Source organism: Seriola lalandi, unplaced genomic scaffold (genome assembly GCF_002814215.2).
Source record: "Seriola lalandi dorsalis isolate HSWRI2012SDOR001 ecotype SW California unplaced genomic scaffold, Sedor1 jcf7180002054502, whole genome shotgun sequence".
NCBI lineage: Eukaryota > Metazoa > Chordata > Actinopteri > Carangiformes > Carangidae > Seriola > Seriola lalandi.
The window spans coordinates 1,485,001-1,503,956 of record NW_019525055.1 but is presented as its reverse complement, the minus strand read 5'-3'; the positions used below and the strand labels follow the sequence as shown (position 1 = coordinate 1,503,956).

At 38.3% G+C, this 18,956-nt stretch overlaps 1 protein-coding gene across 1 annotated transcript in view; it reads right to left on the bottom strand.

The window, feature by feature from the left end:
- Positions 1-911: 911 nt before the first annotated feature.
- fstl4 (follistatin-like 4) overlaps positions 912-18,956 on the bottom strand; it is a gene marked incomplete at its 3' end in the record, with an annotated part of 182,279 nt that continues 164,234 nt past the window's right edge. Inside the window, exons 7-9 of the mRNA XM_023413083.2 lie at positions 8,993-9,159; positions 4,194-4,314; positions 912-1,073 (exon numbers count right to left, since the gene is read on the bottom strand). Coding sequence (XP_023268851.1) covers positions 912-1,073; positions 4,194-4,314; positions 8,993-9,159 — 450 coding nt within the window. The remainder of the gene's footprint in view (positions 1,074-4,193; positions 4,315-8,992; positions 9,160-18,956) is intronic.

Below are 18,956 nucleotides of genomic sequence, written 5' to 3'. Positions count from 1 at the left end.
TATATTAGACTCCTGACATATGACATGTGGAAATGAAATAGCTAATCTAACCTCCTCTGTGCTTTGATCTTTTGTTGAACCATGGCTACATTAAAATGATAATCTACACTACTTAATCCACTTTTCCACTCTATTCTTTTCTCTTTCCTTAAAGTCTTTAATGAAAAAAAGCACAAATTATCACTGCAAGTAGGATGCCCACCCGCTGTCATTTCCCACTTTAGTTAGCAAATCTGAAACCGTAGCCACCACAGTGTTTATGTGTTGGTGAACCTTGCAGAACCTCCCTTGTTTGAGTGTCTCAGGGTTGATAAGAGGCTATTACCACAGGTAATGACCCACACACAGCCAATAAACTCTCCCTTAATGAGAACTAGGCCATAAAAAGAAAAGTCATGCCTTCTTCTCTCTGATACTGAGAGTGTGTCTTTTAAAACACTCTTATAGGCTGGATAAGTAGCTGCCATTTCCTGACATGCAGTATATATCATTTTATTTTCACGCTTTTGATCTTCCTTTCCATTCACTTTTGAAAAAAGAAGTATGTTTATTTTGTCTGAGGAGCAATGTGAAGACAGCTGAAGAGGGGGATGCAATCTTGGTTTCATCAACTATGATGAACGTATGTAACAATGTATGGAATGAAACTAAATGGAAATCACAACAGAATATCACTGGTGAGTGGCACCACTGACTTTTCAATAAAAAAGAAGTTAGTTTAAGAGAACACCACCTTGAATCTCTAGCTTTGTTCTCATTGTCCATATGCATTGCTTTGGTTTGTAAAGATTTCTGCAGTATTGGCCTACCGCAGTATGTACTTTGCAATTCAAAAACACTGCACCAGCAAGATGTGACATAAAGTATCTGCTAAAACACAGCACTCCCCAAAATAATCAAAAACTCCTCACCTATGAGAGAAAGCTGTTTGGAGGATCTGGGCTGCAGGTCCATGCCGTTCTTCAGCCAGAGGAGTTTGGGATTTGGGATGCCATCGGCATGGCAGTGAAGGCTGGCAGATACACCTGGCTCCTGGGCCTGCGTCTCCGGATAGACCAGGATCACTGGAGGGACTGGACGCACAAACACAAACAAAACCAAGACACAAATAGGGAGGGAGGAGAGGGGCGAGTGAAAACATAATTACACAATGTTTCATGGTAGACCGTAATTCCTGCAGGAATATAGCACAAACACCCACACGCACAGTGCACAGAGAGGAATTTGTCTCCCCCCAGCATGGAATATATTCACACATAACAAGAATCCAGGAGCTATGGGGCTGCTTTCTTACAGCTCGAGTCCTGCATGAAATAGATGCTGGGCGTATCTGCCACTTACCACCTCCTCTGGGGAGAGGACCACAAATGAATGTGGAGGAATCGAGGGGGAAAATGAAATATGAGGTAATAGTTTACATGAACAGGTAAGCTGTCATTTTCTGGTTAGGATGCGGGATCACGCTCTCAACCTTGAGGCTATGGCCAAATCCTGATGGTCCTTCCTTCCACGAGCTCAATCATCTCTTCCATTCAACTTACAACCCTGCCCCTTAACCCTAATGCAATATTAATTTTGCATTTGTTGCTTGTTTGATCTTTTTCTTTCTTTATTATTTTTTCCCCCTGGTTTACAGATACTGTATATCTACATATACCACACACACATAAACACACAAATAAAATACCTACTTCCTCATCCTACACACACACACACACACACACACACACACACACACACTTCTCCTCACTTCTGTGTTGTACTTTTGGCTTGTCTCAAGGTCCCTGAAATGTAATCTGTCTCTCTTTATGTATGTTCTGTTATATCACCTCTTCTGTTTTGCTACTGAAACAGTATTTTGCTACGGATTCTCTTCCTTTCTTCCATTTTAATTAATGTGTACTGTATGGACTTGCAGAAATATTCTTGAACACATTGATATCATATTCTAAGGTATTATAATACCATAGATGAAACACTAAACTGCAGCTATGGCTATTTTTCACCAATACTAAAGCTGCAGTGCTGTCATCCTTTTCATTGCAGTACAGAAGTAAGCATGGATGTTATTGCTTTAATAGCACAACAGGATGCAAACCGCCCACTTAGTTTAATGTGGCACTTGGCTCCCCTCCATTCCACCTTATCTCACCTTGTGCTATCTCACTTGAAATACCTTGAATCCCCAACACAAACATTTGGTAATTGCACTATCCTGATAACTCATCCTATAGGACCCTAGTCTGTCTCCATGACTCCCTTCCCATCACTTGCTCTCCCTCTTCAGTTCAAGGTAAAATAAAGCTGCATTTCTTTGCAATTAGCATCTCAGAAAAAAAACAAAACAATCACACCTATTTACTCTCCTTATTATTAATATTTTTGCCCCTGCTTTGCCGGTCTGTCACCCTGAGACAAAAGTGCAGAAATTAGAGAGGGCAGTATCTTTGATTTGTTGTTACAGGTGGGAGGAGGGCTTTTAAATTTCTTCCTCCATAGATTTTCTTTGGAGAGATGCCTAGTAATAAAAACTGCAGGTAGGAGAGACGAGGCCCCTTATGCATATGATTAATAGAGTATGTGCAAGACAGCGCTTTGAAAAGTTCAGTATTTTAGCTCAAGCTGCTTCTATCCACTGCATAAATTCAAGTGAATATGCTGCATGCACACACAATTAGTTTTTAGGCTTACGTAAGTAATGATATCATCTTCCATGGCAAGAGAGTCACTTTGATGCAATGCTCTGACAGATGTGATCTGTGAATCGTTTGAGAAGCCACTTCTTAAACACTAAACCATAGCTTCATTTTAAAAGAAGATCTACATAATATGCAGCAACTGTATTATAATAAAGGAAATACTGAAATGATTTATTTATTAGGTGAATGACAGAAAATTAATCAGTAGCTATTTTGATAATTGATTGATCGTTTCAGTCATTTTTCAAGCAAACATGCCAAGTTTTCGCAAAAGGATTTACAGCCCTTACCTTGGCTGTGGGAACATATAATTGTGATTTTTCACTTTTTATAGACATTGACATTTAACACATAAAAAAATCATTTATTTTAGAATATATTGTGCAAATTAACCGATAAAGAAAATAATCATTAGTTATGGTCATAACAAAACAGAGTAATAAAAGAGACAGATAATTTAAGAAAAAATGCACTGCCTTCAATGCTTAATACTTCTAAACCTCAGGTCTTGCCAAAAAGACACGAGGCAATATTGCATCTGTTACTAATTGTAAACCAGAAATTTGATTATTCACTTTGCTTAAATCATTCAGGCAGTGCATTAACACTGCAACCCATTTGACAATTCCAGTGATTCCCTTCACATTAGTTTCACTGAATTAAAGGTAACAAACAGTCAAATATGTCAAGGCAATACATAACAGCTGAAAATCTGTAGAGGGGCCTGTGGTTCAATCTTATTTAAATGACTATGTTTTTGTTGGGTGTTGCTCCTTGTCTTTGAAAATTTGTTGTTTTCTGATCTATTATTATTTATCTTGATGTCATGACATTATATTTTGCGGTTTGTACACTTTGTCTTTTTTTTGTTTTGTGTGTGTTGCTTTTTCATTTCTCCCTTCTAATAAACTTCTTTTATTTACTTACTGCTTAATTAGTTAACTCACTATTTGTTCTCATATGACCAATGCTTGGGAACCAGCCAACCAAGTGGTACATATTTGTGCTTAGGAGGAAAATAAATAGGATAACAAATTTCTGTGAGGCTGATCTTTAGCACAATAACATGAAATGTAAGTTGATAGATAAAAGTAGCCAAGAATCCACCACAGTCACTGCGTTTTCTTTGCGGTGAAAAACGATCAAACAATTCCTTGAAGCCCCCCCATCTATGAAAGGGGCACAATGAATTGCACCTTAGCCCTTTTGAAATGTCTGGATGGGCTGTGATGGACAAAACAGTTCAGTTTAATGGTATCCCTGGTTTGCTGACATTTCAGTCAAGGACAGGTTGGATTACTTGTTACTTGACACTGTTCTTCAAGCAAAAGGCCCCAGGTTTTGATTGTGACTGAATGCTCACTTTTTCTTCACTGTAACGAGGGTGGGCAATAAGAAAAACTCACTCACTGAGGAACCACAGAGTAGCACAAACAAAAGCATTTTGTTCACACTTCTCCTACAATTTTAAGTAAGAAATGAGCCACTACTGACCATTCACCTGCAGCACATGTGTCTGATAGAGGTCTTCATAGCCGTAGGCATGGCAACTGTAGTTCCCCATGTGGATGGTTGTCACCTTGGTGATGTACAGGGAGCCGTCGTCCCCAAAGTCCTGTAATAAAGGGAAGAGATGGAAGTTAAGAATAAAGTAATGATGAGGAGGCGGTGGTTGTGAAAGCGCACAAGAAGGAAGGAAGAGGAGGGAGGGAGGAGGAGCGAAGATGGGAGAAGTACAGGAGGTACAGGAGAGGGAACAGTGGTGAAGAATAGGGTGCAGCAAAGAGCCACAGGGAGTGAGGGAGAAATGAAGATAGCTTGATAGAATACATAAGGATGCATGGAGAGAGCACGGAGAGGAGAGAGGAGGCACACAACAGCAGGGAGTGATAAGAAAAGACAAGAGAGAAAAAGAGTGATGTGAAAAGGAAGAGAGACCATGAATCAACTGTTTCCCTGTTGAGCTGCAGCAGGCGTTGGGGAATTTGATCCTCCTCTCTCCCCTCATCACACTGCCTCAGCCTGATAAATGGCAAGGGTTAAAAATATAAAGCCCATTAGGTTGATGAATGGAGCTGGTTGTTGTTGGTGCAGCAAGCGGCAGTCACCAGGGGTTTCCAGCCACAGCTTAGGGTGGATTAAGGTATTAAATAGTTTGCTGTCCCACCAAGTGGCACAGCAGATGTCCTGATGCAGCTCTGTCATGACATGGAAACCACAAATGGCTGCTTTCTTTCGGAGGGCTCTAGAAATTAATGGGACCTGACAAGAGGGTCGCTTTGTGACTTGAAAAATGTGAAATGATTTAACTGTAAGATAGACAGGGGAGCTTAAGCAGCTTTTAAAGTTCAGAATTTACAATTAAGGTGAGAGATACAACTACACCAGCGAGGGCAATTAAAATAGAATGGGCCATTTGGGTTAAAAAATATGACTGTAATATATCTGACAGGTTGTGCCGGATATATTTTACTTTAAAATCTTAACTATCTGTTGTGGTTCCTGCGTAAAAAAGGGTATTCAGTAGGACTGTCTCCTAAACACTGATGATTCAAATCATCATTCAAGTCACTCACAATTTTAACTTCATTGTCAGTCGAATAATAAGACTTATTTTGATAGGCTATAAGCTTGAAGCTAAGTTGTAATTGAACGAGAGGTTTAATTCTTTTGGTGTCACAGATGACACCAAAAGAATTAAAAGGTGAATCTTGGAAGTCAACAGCAAGACTTGGGATGTTGACTTACAGGAGTTTAGTCTGGGACGGATGTCTGCTCAGTGGCTGCGTGTGACTGTGGTGTAACTGGGCAGAGTAGATTTCATCATTATAAGTAAGGTGTATTGCTGAAAAACAGTACTTTCTTACACTGAAACTGGTGACTCAGAATCAACTTGGAAAGTTCAGATTCTGGTACAGCCACAGTATTCAGGCAAAACAAGTCTGAATTTTAAGATATTGCTCAAGCTGACCAAAACCTCAAAGTTGTCTTTCACTCTGATCACTGAGCCTACATTGTCTCTGGCTGGCTGCTGTCATAAGGATTAAGAAGCTTTGATATTGGCTTGCAAAGCTCCTCATAACATAATGGAAATAGTTCTTAACCTTCTAGTTCATGAAATTCACCGATAGTCCACAGAGACAGACAAAAACATATCATTTTCTTGAATGAAAATTATGTTTTTGTGATGGAAAAAGCAGTGGGAGGATCATACATGAAATCCAAATGAATAAACTTAACTCATTGAAGTTTTGCTTTTCAGATGCAAAACTACATGAATGTCTCCTTTGATCTATTCTGCAATAGTAATGATCATTACTTTTTTTTATAATACACAATAGTGCTAATGCAATAAAGCTTGCACATACTTAAGAGCTACATTGTTATGTTGTTTATCAAGTGGTTGCAATGTACACATAAATAAAGCAGCTATGTAATGACTGTTTTTAATAAAATAAATATACATTATTCATTTAATTTCTGAATTAATCAGTATCCAGTTTCACTCAGACATAGAACACTTTGGGTAATGCACCCCAGTAGCTACAGTATAAGCAGTTCTGGCAGACTGTATTACTATTCTTTCTGTTGCTGTTTGTAGTTTTGCTTTTGTGTTTTTGCTCTCCTGCAATCAAACCTGCTGAAACAGGTCTGAACCCTCCAATATACACAAAGCAATTACTTTTAGGAGAACACTTCTCCACTCAAAATGTAAAATACCCATAATATGAAATAGTATAGTGGAGAAGAAGGTGGACAGAGAGAGATAGATGGAGAATAAAGACTGGAAAGAAACTAAGAGACAGCAGACAAATGAGACTAATTGTAATGGTGGCTCAGCTCTCAGATTCAGGGTTTATATGAGAGACTGCAGAAAGACTTCGATCACTATAAAGTGAAACTTCTAATAACAGGGCTGTTTTCATTCAACACAGTTCAACAGAGGAAAATAGTGTGCTGAAGGGAGAGTTGTCTCATCCCTCCTCTCACCCGGTTTCCTCTTTGGGCTAAAGGAGAATTCACTTGAATCAAACGTTGGAATTAAAAAAAAAAATGTTACAGGTTATTTAGTTACTGTTTTTCATTCTTTCTCTTATCTTATTCCAATTTTACTAATCTAACAGAAAAGGTTTAATAAATTCATCATATGGATGTAAATCTTATTGAATTGAATACATTTATTTCAAGGAGAACCTTATAATATTTGCTTAACTTCTCTGGTTAATGTGCTATAGATCAAATGCATCATCCTTATGAAATAGTATTTATTTGAATTTTTTCAAATAAACTGTAGACTTAAACATATCTAAAATGAAACATGCAGAAAAAGCATATTAAATATAATTTCACTTGTTGATGTGTATGTAGGTATTAATATATAATATATTTATAATAATAATGTTCTTGTTCTGTAATGGCTTATTTGCACTTTATTTAGCCAGAAAGTCTCCTAATATGCAACATCTTCAATAAAAGAGACAGCGGTCCAGACAGGCTAAGTGGTCATAAGAACTTGGCATATTCCGCTAAATATGCTATTTCTCTGACATCAGGTGTCAGTGCCACCACAAAGTACTGAGGTTATCGCTATCATTTATTTAGGGATTTTGTTTGTTTCGTCATTGACTTAACTCAGTGAAAAGAAAGTCAAACACAGCCAGGGCTCTCCTTCCTCCACACAGATCACTGCACTCTGTGGAAATTCATTATGCATGGTCGAGCCTGAGGGACCTCTGTTGCCATCACCTTTCTTCCAGTCTCCACCTTAACACTTGACATTGTTTATCGGCTCATCATCACAGCAGACCAACAAGGCCGCTCATTAACATGCAATTAGTGAATTGTGATCCGGTGGTGGGTAAAGCAAGGCCGGCGCTGTGCTGTCACCTGTGCAGATGTGTCTAAACAGGAGCACGGCCACACAGTTCATTAAGCACTGAGCAAGCTATCATTTTACTCTTTCATGGAGGAGGCTGGAGAGTAAATTTTGCTTGGTTTGATTTCCTTCCTTGAATCCTTTTTTTTCTTGCTGCTATTCTTCTGCCACCCTTCCTTTCTTTTGTCCTCTCTTGCTTAGCTGTTGTCTGATTGACCATCAGGGAGCATGTGGTACATGAAGTATTGTTTTCAACTTGTGAATCTGTGTATGTCTCACCATTGCAAAATATGGTCCTGGAGCCACCAACTGTCACAAGAAGTACCACAGAGGCACTATGGACTACTTTGGCAAGTGTTTATATTAGGGGTGTTGCAATATATGATAAAATTAAATATTGGTATTGTTTTATTTATACACATAGGATAATATTGTGATGGCAGATGTTAGGCCTTGTGGATCTTTTGTTTATTAGTTCATCTGGTTGCTTTTTCAGTATCCCCTAAATGTAATTGTTCTTTTTATAAGCTTTTGTATAATGATGGTTACAGACTCTCTCCACTTCCCTACTCTGTATGACTCTAATTCATTTGTCCAAAAAGAGACAAGCACTAAATAAACAAAGTTAAACATGAGTTCGACTGATAGCATGTTTTATATATTATTTTATATATTAATATTATTATTATTACTTTAATATCATTATTGTGAATTCTTTTGGCTATAATAATTGTGTAGTGAAAATCTGACCATGTGAAACCTCTACATCTGGCTGTGGACAGATTTTGTCAGTATCACAGTATCACAACCATGCGAAATACAGTCATGACACTTTACGGCTGTGTAGTTGAGATCAAAACGAGGCACAAGTTTGAAGATTGGTGTGCTCAGATGCATAAGTACTGACTACTCTTGTAATAGTGTAGTACTGGAACGTCGGCACGTTCAGTAAATGTTGGCTAACACCTGATAGTGATCACAACTTTAATATGTTAGGCTTGTGTCTGTCTTGAGTTGAGGCTCTCATGCCCACTTGTGCACATAAATCTATTAACACTGCTTTAATAGTATTCATAACGCTGACATCACTCAACAGTTCATAAGAGGTGATGTTGACTGGAAAGATAAGGACTGAGACAACCTACACATATAATCAATATGAACAAAAACAAATGCATTCTCATGAATTCTTTGGCTCAAGAAATTGTATAAAAAAATAAAAAAAAAATTCATGCTGTGAAAGTTTTACTTCTATTTCATCATCCATAATCTTATAAACCAGAAACCAACAAACATGAGTTTTTTCATTATTCATAGCTCATGTTTGTGAGATAAGGAACACTAGCAACACTATCATCACCAACATCGACAAAAAACAGTATCAAACATGATCAAGATAACAGCAACAATGACTCACATTAATATCCTCCAGGTCCAAGAAGTTTAATATGATGCCGTTCCTCTTCCAGATGATTGGGGGGCGCAGCGTCCCCTGGATGGCACAGGTAAGGACGGCACTGAGGCCCACTGTTACTGTGGAGACACTAATGCGCTGGTCCTCTGCCAGGCTCAGCTGGACAACCTCTGTTAGATTGAGAGTATGAACAGAGATGATTGGTGTTGGAGAGACAGAGGGGATGACAGCGAAGCAAAAAAAAGATGACAGTAAGAGGAAAAGATTGGGAGAAATGAGAACATGGAGAAAGAAAGAGGGGAAAAAGGTAGCAGAGAAAATCACAAATCAGAATAGGTGTGCTGATGTAGTGGAACTGTAGCCAGGGTTAATACATTTCTAAGCTTCCATCTCATTATTAGTGGACTGAGGAGGATAAACAGCTGTCCGGGAGTGAAGGATATCCAGTATGAAAAAAGACCATGTGTCAGAGGACACATAGCTAGCCAAATATCGTTCTTCTCATTAAGGGAAATTTATGTTCATTGAAATGGCCATCCAATTCAATTCACCTTTACGGCAAATTAAGAATTATTCTTCACTGGTTCCCCTTGGTGCCATAAATACTATCTGTCGCCAAGCTGTGTTGCCAGGCCAGATCTACAGTCGCAGTTAGAGTCTGAAAACTTTGTGATCTACTGAACCTTTTTCTCATTGTCACTTTAAACTTACACTGAGCCCAATATTTTAATTAGACATTAAAGTAGTGTCTTTGCAACAAAGTGTGCTATACAATATATTAAGTACGTGTATCCTCAGTATTAAATCTATTTCATGACCTTTATTGCATTACAATACCACCCAATCCTTTGTCTTTCTCCCATTTTGGGCGAGGAGCATAAGTATCCTGATGACAGTGAGATATTGTGTGAATGTGGAGTTCAGGCACGCCGGCACTGACATGATATATGTCAGTGTGCGACCCTGGGTCAATATTGGCTGAGGCACAGGTTATACTTGGTTCAATAAATAAAGAGACACAGACACCTGATAGAAATCTAAATGGAGCCAGCTAAGGGTAACACTGAGCGAATCACATACAAATCATTTACTGGACTGATACTATTAACTGCCCTTGCTTCATGACCTTTCATTATCCAAATATTTTAAGAGAGGATACACCATTAAAGATTTAGGAAAGACAAGAAAAAGAACAGGTGAAACTGAAATCTGTCATTATGGTTGGAAATTAAACATCCATAGATGAAAATGCTGTGACTAACAAAATAAATGCTAACACATTCAGTAAGCTTCATTACAATAAATACTCTGATGTATGTACTTATAACTATGGTTTTCTGAAGAAAGATAGTCTTTGTTGTGATGACATTTTACTGAGGTGGTTTCAGATGTTATTAAGAAATAATGCTGATTTGGGTGTTCCTGCTACTCACTTAAACGTATTTTGCCACAAACTATAACAACGAGTTGTCTTGTAACTGTCAGGCTTTAATGCTTGCCTTCCACAGCGGGGGGGTGCTTATTTCTTTTTGCTCCTATAATAAGCAAAGCAGCGTAAACTTAACACATTCAAAGCATGACATCTGTCTGAGAGGGAGCTGCTTTCACATCACAAATAAAGTTGCAGTGTTGTTTATGAACAAGCTGCTCTCACAGTGTTGATATATTTTTGATATAGCTTATGTTTATTTACCATTATCTACTAACCAGTGTGTTTGTGCTGAGAAACTTTTTGGACTCTGCTGACTTGTGCCTCCTTTCTAGGCACAACAACTCTATCAAATCTATCACACTCTAAAATGGCACACAAATCTGTATGAAGGAAAAGATTTATACATAAACACTGACTTTTAAGACCTGCAGCGATGAAGCCAGTATCACAACAAATCATTTCAAAATCCAAAGAGGACAATATTTCATTTTCAGACTTCAAGAAAATAGCTATCGCACTTTGAAATGTTTTTGGGGAACTTCCTGTCCAGATGAAGACTTTAACAAATGGTGGTGTAAATTATATAATGTTTTAAGTTTCTATCTTTATCTGTTCATGTGTGTTCATGTGTGTCTTGGGAGCAGTATTTATGAGCGCTATTTGTCTGCTCCTTGAAAAATCAGCTCCAAAGCCTCTGCTGCATTAAATATCTGACTGAACACATCCTTATGTCTGTTTTCAGTCACTGCCATGAATACGGACCAATTTCTCCTCACATTTAGTTTGGGTACACAAGCAACTGACAGCCAAGCCTCTGAATCAGACACTACGATTGGCTGTGTGAGGAATGTCGAATTGAGTGATGGGACTCTAGACAACACTAGCAAAGAATGCGGATGAGAACTGATTGATAAAGACACAGAAAGAAAGCAGCAATACACCAGGCAAACAGTAAGACTACTCCAAATCTTTTTTTTTAATTTTAATGTTATTGTATCGCTCAAAGTCAGTGACTCACGGCTTTTTATAAAGCGCTGATACTCTAGTTTAATGAGAAAAAAATGTCTCTAGCTCAGACGGTTGCAGAGTTATGACGCTCTAAAGACAATGTGATATTTGGAAGCGTATACAGTCCCATTGCCTTAAGATGCTCTGTGGCCTGTTAGATGACTGCTAGATGATTCTGATTTTGTATAAAAGACCTAAGTGACTTTGGGGTTTGAGGGTTCATTGTCAGGGCATGGATGGCAGGAGCTGCAGTCACAAAGACTAGCTAACACTGGTACATTTACATTTATGTTGATCAATGTGCATTGTCCCTAAATAAATAAATGAAAATGACATGAAAGACTGCTCAACTGATTAGTGTTTCAATTGGCGGAGTGACTAAAGTGACATCTGCATTTAAATCTATGGGAAAGACATCAGTAAATAGGGTTGGAAATTATGTTTGACAGCGCACATTTGATTATCATGATATTTGTGCATTAGTGCGATATGTAAGGAAAAACAGAACAGCTACTGTTCCTCAGGTTACTGAGAGTATTAGTGGGACATGATCAGACTGTCAACAAGAGCAGTCCGTCGACAAGTACATAGAGAGGGATACATTAGTAGGGTTGCAGTGCGTAAATCCATCATTACAAAGATGAATACACATTTGAGAGTTCAGCGGTACAATAGCCACAAGCACTGGTCTAGAGAGATGTGGAAAAAAATGATATGGTCAGATGAGTCATCCTTCCCCATATTCTCCACAAGTGGGTGAGTGCATGTGTGGTGTACACCAAGAAAATGGTACAGGCCAATTAAACACCTATTGGAAATTTTGGATCGACAGACAGCGCTGTCCACGACCACCATCAGAAAACCAAATGAGGGAATATCTTTTGGAAGAATGGTGTCTATCCCTCCAGTAGAGTTCGGCGACTTGTAGAATAAATGCCAAGGAGCACTGAAGCTGTTCTGGCAGCACATGGTGGCCCAACACCTTACTAAGACACTTTATGTTGGTCATTCCTTTAAATTGTCATCTGTGTGTTGTATCCAGACAGACAGCTCAGTCTGTCAGTGATATTTCAGTATACATTGGGTACAGTACACTGCCAGGTCCAACATATTTAGGAATTCAGCAAAACAGTCATTTGGGTGTCAGAACTAGCTTTCAGTGGCATGTGGACAGATGATCTGACATGGCTTGGAGGGGCTGTTGGCTGTGTGATAGCATCATCCAAATCTTGCCATTTTCAGTGTGTAGGCTGCTAGCTGGGAGGGTGTTGTTGGTTACCATAGCAATAGGGATTTTGAAAACATTAACAGGCAGGGTAAGCGGAAATGGAGCAGAATGCTGCCTGAAATAGGCGCCCAATGGCTGGCGAATCACACTAATTTAATTTCAGACTCAAGAAACATATTGAATGAAACAAAGGAGAAAAAAAAAATTAATTAACTATATATTGAGACTTTTGTCTACATAATATTTGTCTACCCAATAGTTGTGATTTGCATGATGCATGATTTTAAAATATTGACTGGTGATTCTCAGCTAGAACTTTTTATTTGATTTTGAAAAGAATACCTTCACTCTGCTCTGTTGTGAAGCAGCACTGACAGCAGTGAAAAGATAACCTTCAGCTCAAAGCCTTTAATGCAGGGCAGTACCACTGCTGTCTACATACCAAATCAAATAGGAAAGGCTCCAACAATTCAAAAGCTGTGTTTAGATATTTCCAGCAGCAGTCAGCCAACCCCTCATATGAGGTCAGTCTGAACTTTTGAACTTTCTGCTGATGTATTAGTTTTCACTTTTAATATCTAGCAGAAAGGCCATTGTATAAAAAGCATCTACCTTTGTGAAAGATCAGTTGTGAAATTAATCTTGACACCATGAAATTAATCCTGATGCCATCCAACTCAACCCACTGAGATTATAGCTAAGAGTCCAAGAAGACAGAGACTTTTTATGTGATTAAGAATAGGCCTAAATCATTAGTTACAAAATTTATTAATTGCTGTTGATGACACCTTTCTAAAGAAACTGGATCTAGGAGAGTTGTTAAAGGACATTAGGAAAAATTTAAATGTTAAGGTTTTCCTGTGATACGATTAAAAAAAGGCCTTTAGTTGATTGCTGGGTGATAATGATACTCACATATTGTGACTTTTGTTCTGTGGCCACAGACAGAGCCCACTATTAAACACTTGCTTTAAAAAGATGAAACACTGCGTCTTGTTCATCACATATTTTTCATCCACTGATTTGGGCAAAGGAGTGTGTGCCCTACCTCTCCATAGCTGTGGCAGGGATAGAACCTCAAGTTGTTTGCTCTTTACTCAGCTCTGTAAGTTAGCTAATTCACTTGATGAGATTTTTGTACCTACAACAAAATGTTTTTGTTTGAGTGCACCACAGAGTCCATCCTTCATTATTTCTGAGGAGTCGACTATATGGCAGACCATTAGGATTTTTATTTGACGCTTCTTGTTTGTGGAAGATTTAGAATGCCAGTAAAGGTCAACAATAATAAGCCCTGCCCATGACTATGCTGTGATTGGACAGTTGATTGTTTTCAGTTTGGAGGGAAGACGGAGATAAAAAGAGACAATAAGAGACTAAGAATAAGAGAATAAGTTGTACAGAAGAACTTTGCCTAAATAAAATAATGACTAAAATTTGCAATTTGTATGATGTAAATTATGATGTATCTGATCAATGAATGAGCAAACACGAGTAAGATTCTGACCAAGCATTCAGTGTCAATGTTGACACTTGGTACCATGAAACCAATTTGAGCTGGACTCAAAAAGTATTGGTGTTTAATTCCAGCACGAATAGCTACACCCATTTTTAATTCAACCACAAAAGATAATTTCCACTTTCAGAGCAGCTCTATAAAAACATGTCCAAACACCCTCCCATGTTCGGCCCGTTCTCATATGACCCAGACAAATTGCATATCCACAGGCAGTGCCTGCTCTGCCCCGGCTGGCTGTGGAAGGTTGTCATGACATTATCTAGTTAATGATTCTTACAGTTTTCCCCTTTCTCCCAAAATAGCTCCAATGTGTAAGTTAGTAATTGATTTTCTGGGGAATTCAGAAGCTCCACTGATCAATCAGCCCTGCTAACTGAGCTATGGACGGGCTGACGGAACTAACAGGGAGGTTTCCTGTATCCAGCTCTGGAGGGACATACAGTATAGCATGAGTAAGGAGAGGAAGAGAGAGAGAGAGAGAGAGAGAGAGAGAAAGTGAAAGGAGAGGGAGCAAGGCGAAATACTGTAAGAGAGAAGTAATGACAGAAGAAAGCATAGTTAAATGACAAAAAACAGGGTGTGTGAGGACAAAGAAAACACTGACAAGGAAGAAGAAAACATATGTAGTATGTAAAAGAGGATAATCAAATTAAAGAAAGAAAGACAGGGCCATAAGAGAAGTAGTAAAAATGTGTGCGTGTGTGAGACAGGAAGAGAGACAAATTCAATTCAGAGCACGTAGACAATCTCCCAGGGAATAACTAATGTGGTGAGCTGAAGACTGCGGCTCAGAGTGTTGTCCCTTTCCACTTTTATGAGACCAGCCCCTCGTGAGCTGGAATAAGACATCAAGTCACAAAGCAGAGGAGCAGAACACCATGACTTTTTTAGAGGGTAAGACAGATAACGGAGTGAAAGAGAGAGAGGTGGTGACGGCCAGAGAACAAGGAGGAGAAATAGAGAGACAGATGGAAAGAGGGTTATAGGTGAAGGAGTGGGATGTGAGGAGCCATGTGAGCGGGGATAGGAAGCAAGAAAACAAGCTGACAGACACCCAGTAGGGATAAATTTGTTGATTTGTGGGTCAAAAAATGTTGAGCCATCTATTTTATCACTGGGATAAAGTGTTTTAGGTGCATAGCTTTCATATAACCACTGGTTCAACAGCATTAATGTTACTGTATTTCACAATTACATGTAGTTACTGAAATGATGTTGAAACAACCGGTATATAACCTAGCCATCAAAAAACCTCTCAGTTTACACCTACACATCTTTTCACCTGAAAATGACTAAATCCATGCTTAATGGTTTAGAAGCTCTATCCACATAAAATAACATAATATCTGTCAATGAATAAAAATGCCTTTAAATCATGTTAAGTCCTTGCTCCCGACAGAGAGCCGATATTCAAGAGAGTTTTCATCAAGGTGTCCAGCTTGCAATTTTTACACCATGACATCCTTGAGAATACAATGCAAATTAGAAAGGTAAAAGCAATTAATTATCTCACTAGAACTAGGTTGGAACAAAGTGAGTGCAAATTTAATAATGCTGTGAAATGGGATTGAGGGAGATTGTGCTGTGTGGTTGTCCAAAGCCACTTTTTAACTGATGTGCAAAGTAACTGGCCAGACCTGCTGTGTCCTTATAAGTCAAAATACATTTCCATTACCATTTACTGAAAAATTATCTAGACAAAAATCTCCATCTTGTCAACATAAAGACATTTAAATGTATTTTTATTCTTAGACTTCAGTATTTTAAAATTCACAAAAATGGTTTGATAGAAACCAATCTAGTAAATATTTCATTGCTCTTCTTAGATCTGCGTCTCTCTGAAGTTAATGCATGTGTGATAAAGTCAACCAAATTACTAAATATGGCAAATGTGCTTTTAGCAACAGACCCTGTAGCTGTAGAAATCTCTTAATAAACCAGTCCCATAGGGCAAAACACAACATGTCAGGAAACATTTTGTCCTCAGCTCTCTTCAGACTACACTATCTCTATAGACTTACCCACAAACTGATTTATGTGTTGTGCTCTCTAGCGACACTAGCATCACTGGGGTCAGTGTCACTGACAGTGAAATCACACATTTGGATTAATCACGATCTGCGATCACCAACTCTGACAGATAAAGGTAGCCTATGTGAATGTAGTTTTATCACTCTTACTTGAGATTGGTTATGACATACAGTAAGCTTCGGGAGAAAAATAATAACGTTAACAAAGGCTGTGAAAATGTAGTAACTTAGAAACTTTAAAACTTGATAGAATATGATTGTTAATCAACAACGTTGCATCCATGACTTATTGTATTGTTATCATAGGAAATAAAATAATTTGATAAAAATCCACAACATATAAAGTTGCAGAAGACTTTCTTGTTTGTACCTATAAAGAGTATACATACAGAACATAGGGATTTCATGTGAGCTGAGGCTTTTGGATTTTGTATTCCTTTTTTGTTTTTCAAAAGTTAAAGCTTGAAGCACAATCCAGGAATAATTTTGGTGATTAAAGGTAAAATAAGTCCATGACAACTTGGCTGACAGGTTATTTTAGACATGCATATGTCTATATATAACATACAGTATAGCATATCAGTGACTGTACAGTTTTCATATGAGATGCTACCACAGTAATGGCTGCTTGTTTACTTTAATCCTCTTTTCTGGATCAGAAGGGTGTTTGAGCCCCTCAGAGGACAGACAGACGTGTGCACGCACACACACACACACACACACACACACACACACACACACACACACACACACACACACACACACACAGCAAGAGCGACACACTTACAAAAACATGCTCTATTGGTGAATAAAGTCTTCAATGCTTTGGGCTGGTGACAGTGACACCTCAGACACCCCACATTAGAAAGCCAGAGTGCTCTTCCTCTGTGTCTCTCACACTGAATGCGAGCGTTGGAGTAGTGTATCACCCGTGACATGTACACTCTCCTCCCCTCATGTGTCATGTATGCAAATATATGCACGGTAGTCTCGATTATTCATATTTGACCCTCATGAAAAAAATATCCTCATTTGGCCTCATTTGGTAAATTAAGATTCAGGCATTAATGATTAAGCTCATCACTAAGTGAAAAGCAGCTGCTACAGTAAGTGGGCTTGATTTGCCAGCCTTCACACTTCCTACATGTTCCTGCAAAGCTGCCAAGCTACTTAGCAATGGAGTCTTGTACGATTCAAAGCAACCTCATGCTGGTGTCATGCTTGCACTTTGGTAGGCCCCCAACTAAAACTGTGTTTTTTTTTGTTTTTTTTACAGGAAAGAAAATGGATTTTCTCATTGATAGTTGCTATGCAACCACCAAAAGGTCATGACAACAGCCAATCTTAGACCACCAGGCAATGGAGCACAATAGTAATGTGTCAGGCTGTGGGTAAACACAGGTTCCTCAGCACAGAGTACACCTTCAATCACAGGGACACATGCTGACACCTGTTACTCTTATAATCTTTTATTGTCCTGCAAAATTAGGAAAAATGCTTGGAAAACCACCCGGAATACATGCAACAATATAGTATGCAGTATCCATGGTGATGCTTAAAAAGGTAGGTTTGTGCTTCAAAGTCTGCTTATGAACCTGTCATGAGCAAAATAGCATAAAGAATGAAAGAATAAAGATGTGGGTACTGACTATAGATGCAAAGTAAATCCATCTAATAAAATAAATTCTAAAACACAAATTTGTCATTTCATAAGCTTTTTTTTTTTTTTTTAAACATTTGTTCATTAATGTATGTACGGGTGGATAATAATGATAAAACTGCACTTACATGGTGCTTTATAATTAACACACACACACACACACACACACACACACACACGACTTGCTCAAGAATATTTTGAAATGTGGACAGGACCAGCCCTGTGATAAATGGAAGACACGTTCTACCTCCTGAGCCACAGTATCAAAACATGTATACAGTATGTGATTTTATAATGTGACATAAATATACAGTGTATTGTGATACACACATTTTTTGGAGATTACATTAAAATACTTTATAGATTAAATAACTGGATGTTAGTTTTAACCTAATTCGGTTAATTAAATACCAAAAAAAAAAAAAATCAAGGTAGTTCAACAAATTGAGCACAAATCATCACAATCCAATATTACAGCCCCATTAAGCAGCCCTGCTCACTGATATGCAAGATTTCCAACATTGTTCTAATATAAGTATTGATATTAAAATGTTAGCTAGCGCAATATAAATGGTAAAACAAAATCTCTGCTGGCTGACAAGTTTTTATCATCCTATGCACATATTGTTACATCACCCAATCCCAGGCTGACGCAGAGAAAAACTCAATCCACAGATGCTCAGTTTACACAGCGTTTTATTTTTAATACAACTGATTTATAAACTGATATAAATTCTCTGAAATTACATGACACGTGATAATGTCCTCTGTGACACACAATGACACCAGCAGAACATACAGGCAGACACGACTCCCACCATGTGTCACTGTGCATTCGGTGTGAGGGCTGCTCTCTGTAGGTGGGCTGCAGCTATTAGTAAATATATCATGCATGTTTCAAACACACTGAATTAATAGTATATTGTATATTATACTGTACATGTGTGCCCATTCAATAACTATGCACTCTCAGTTAGTTACTTCTATGCATACAATATATATCACATCTCATATTTTCATATATACTGATCATTTACTCACGCTCCTTTTTCTCCATCTCTTATGCATACACTAAACCCCCACCCCACCC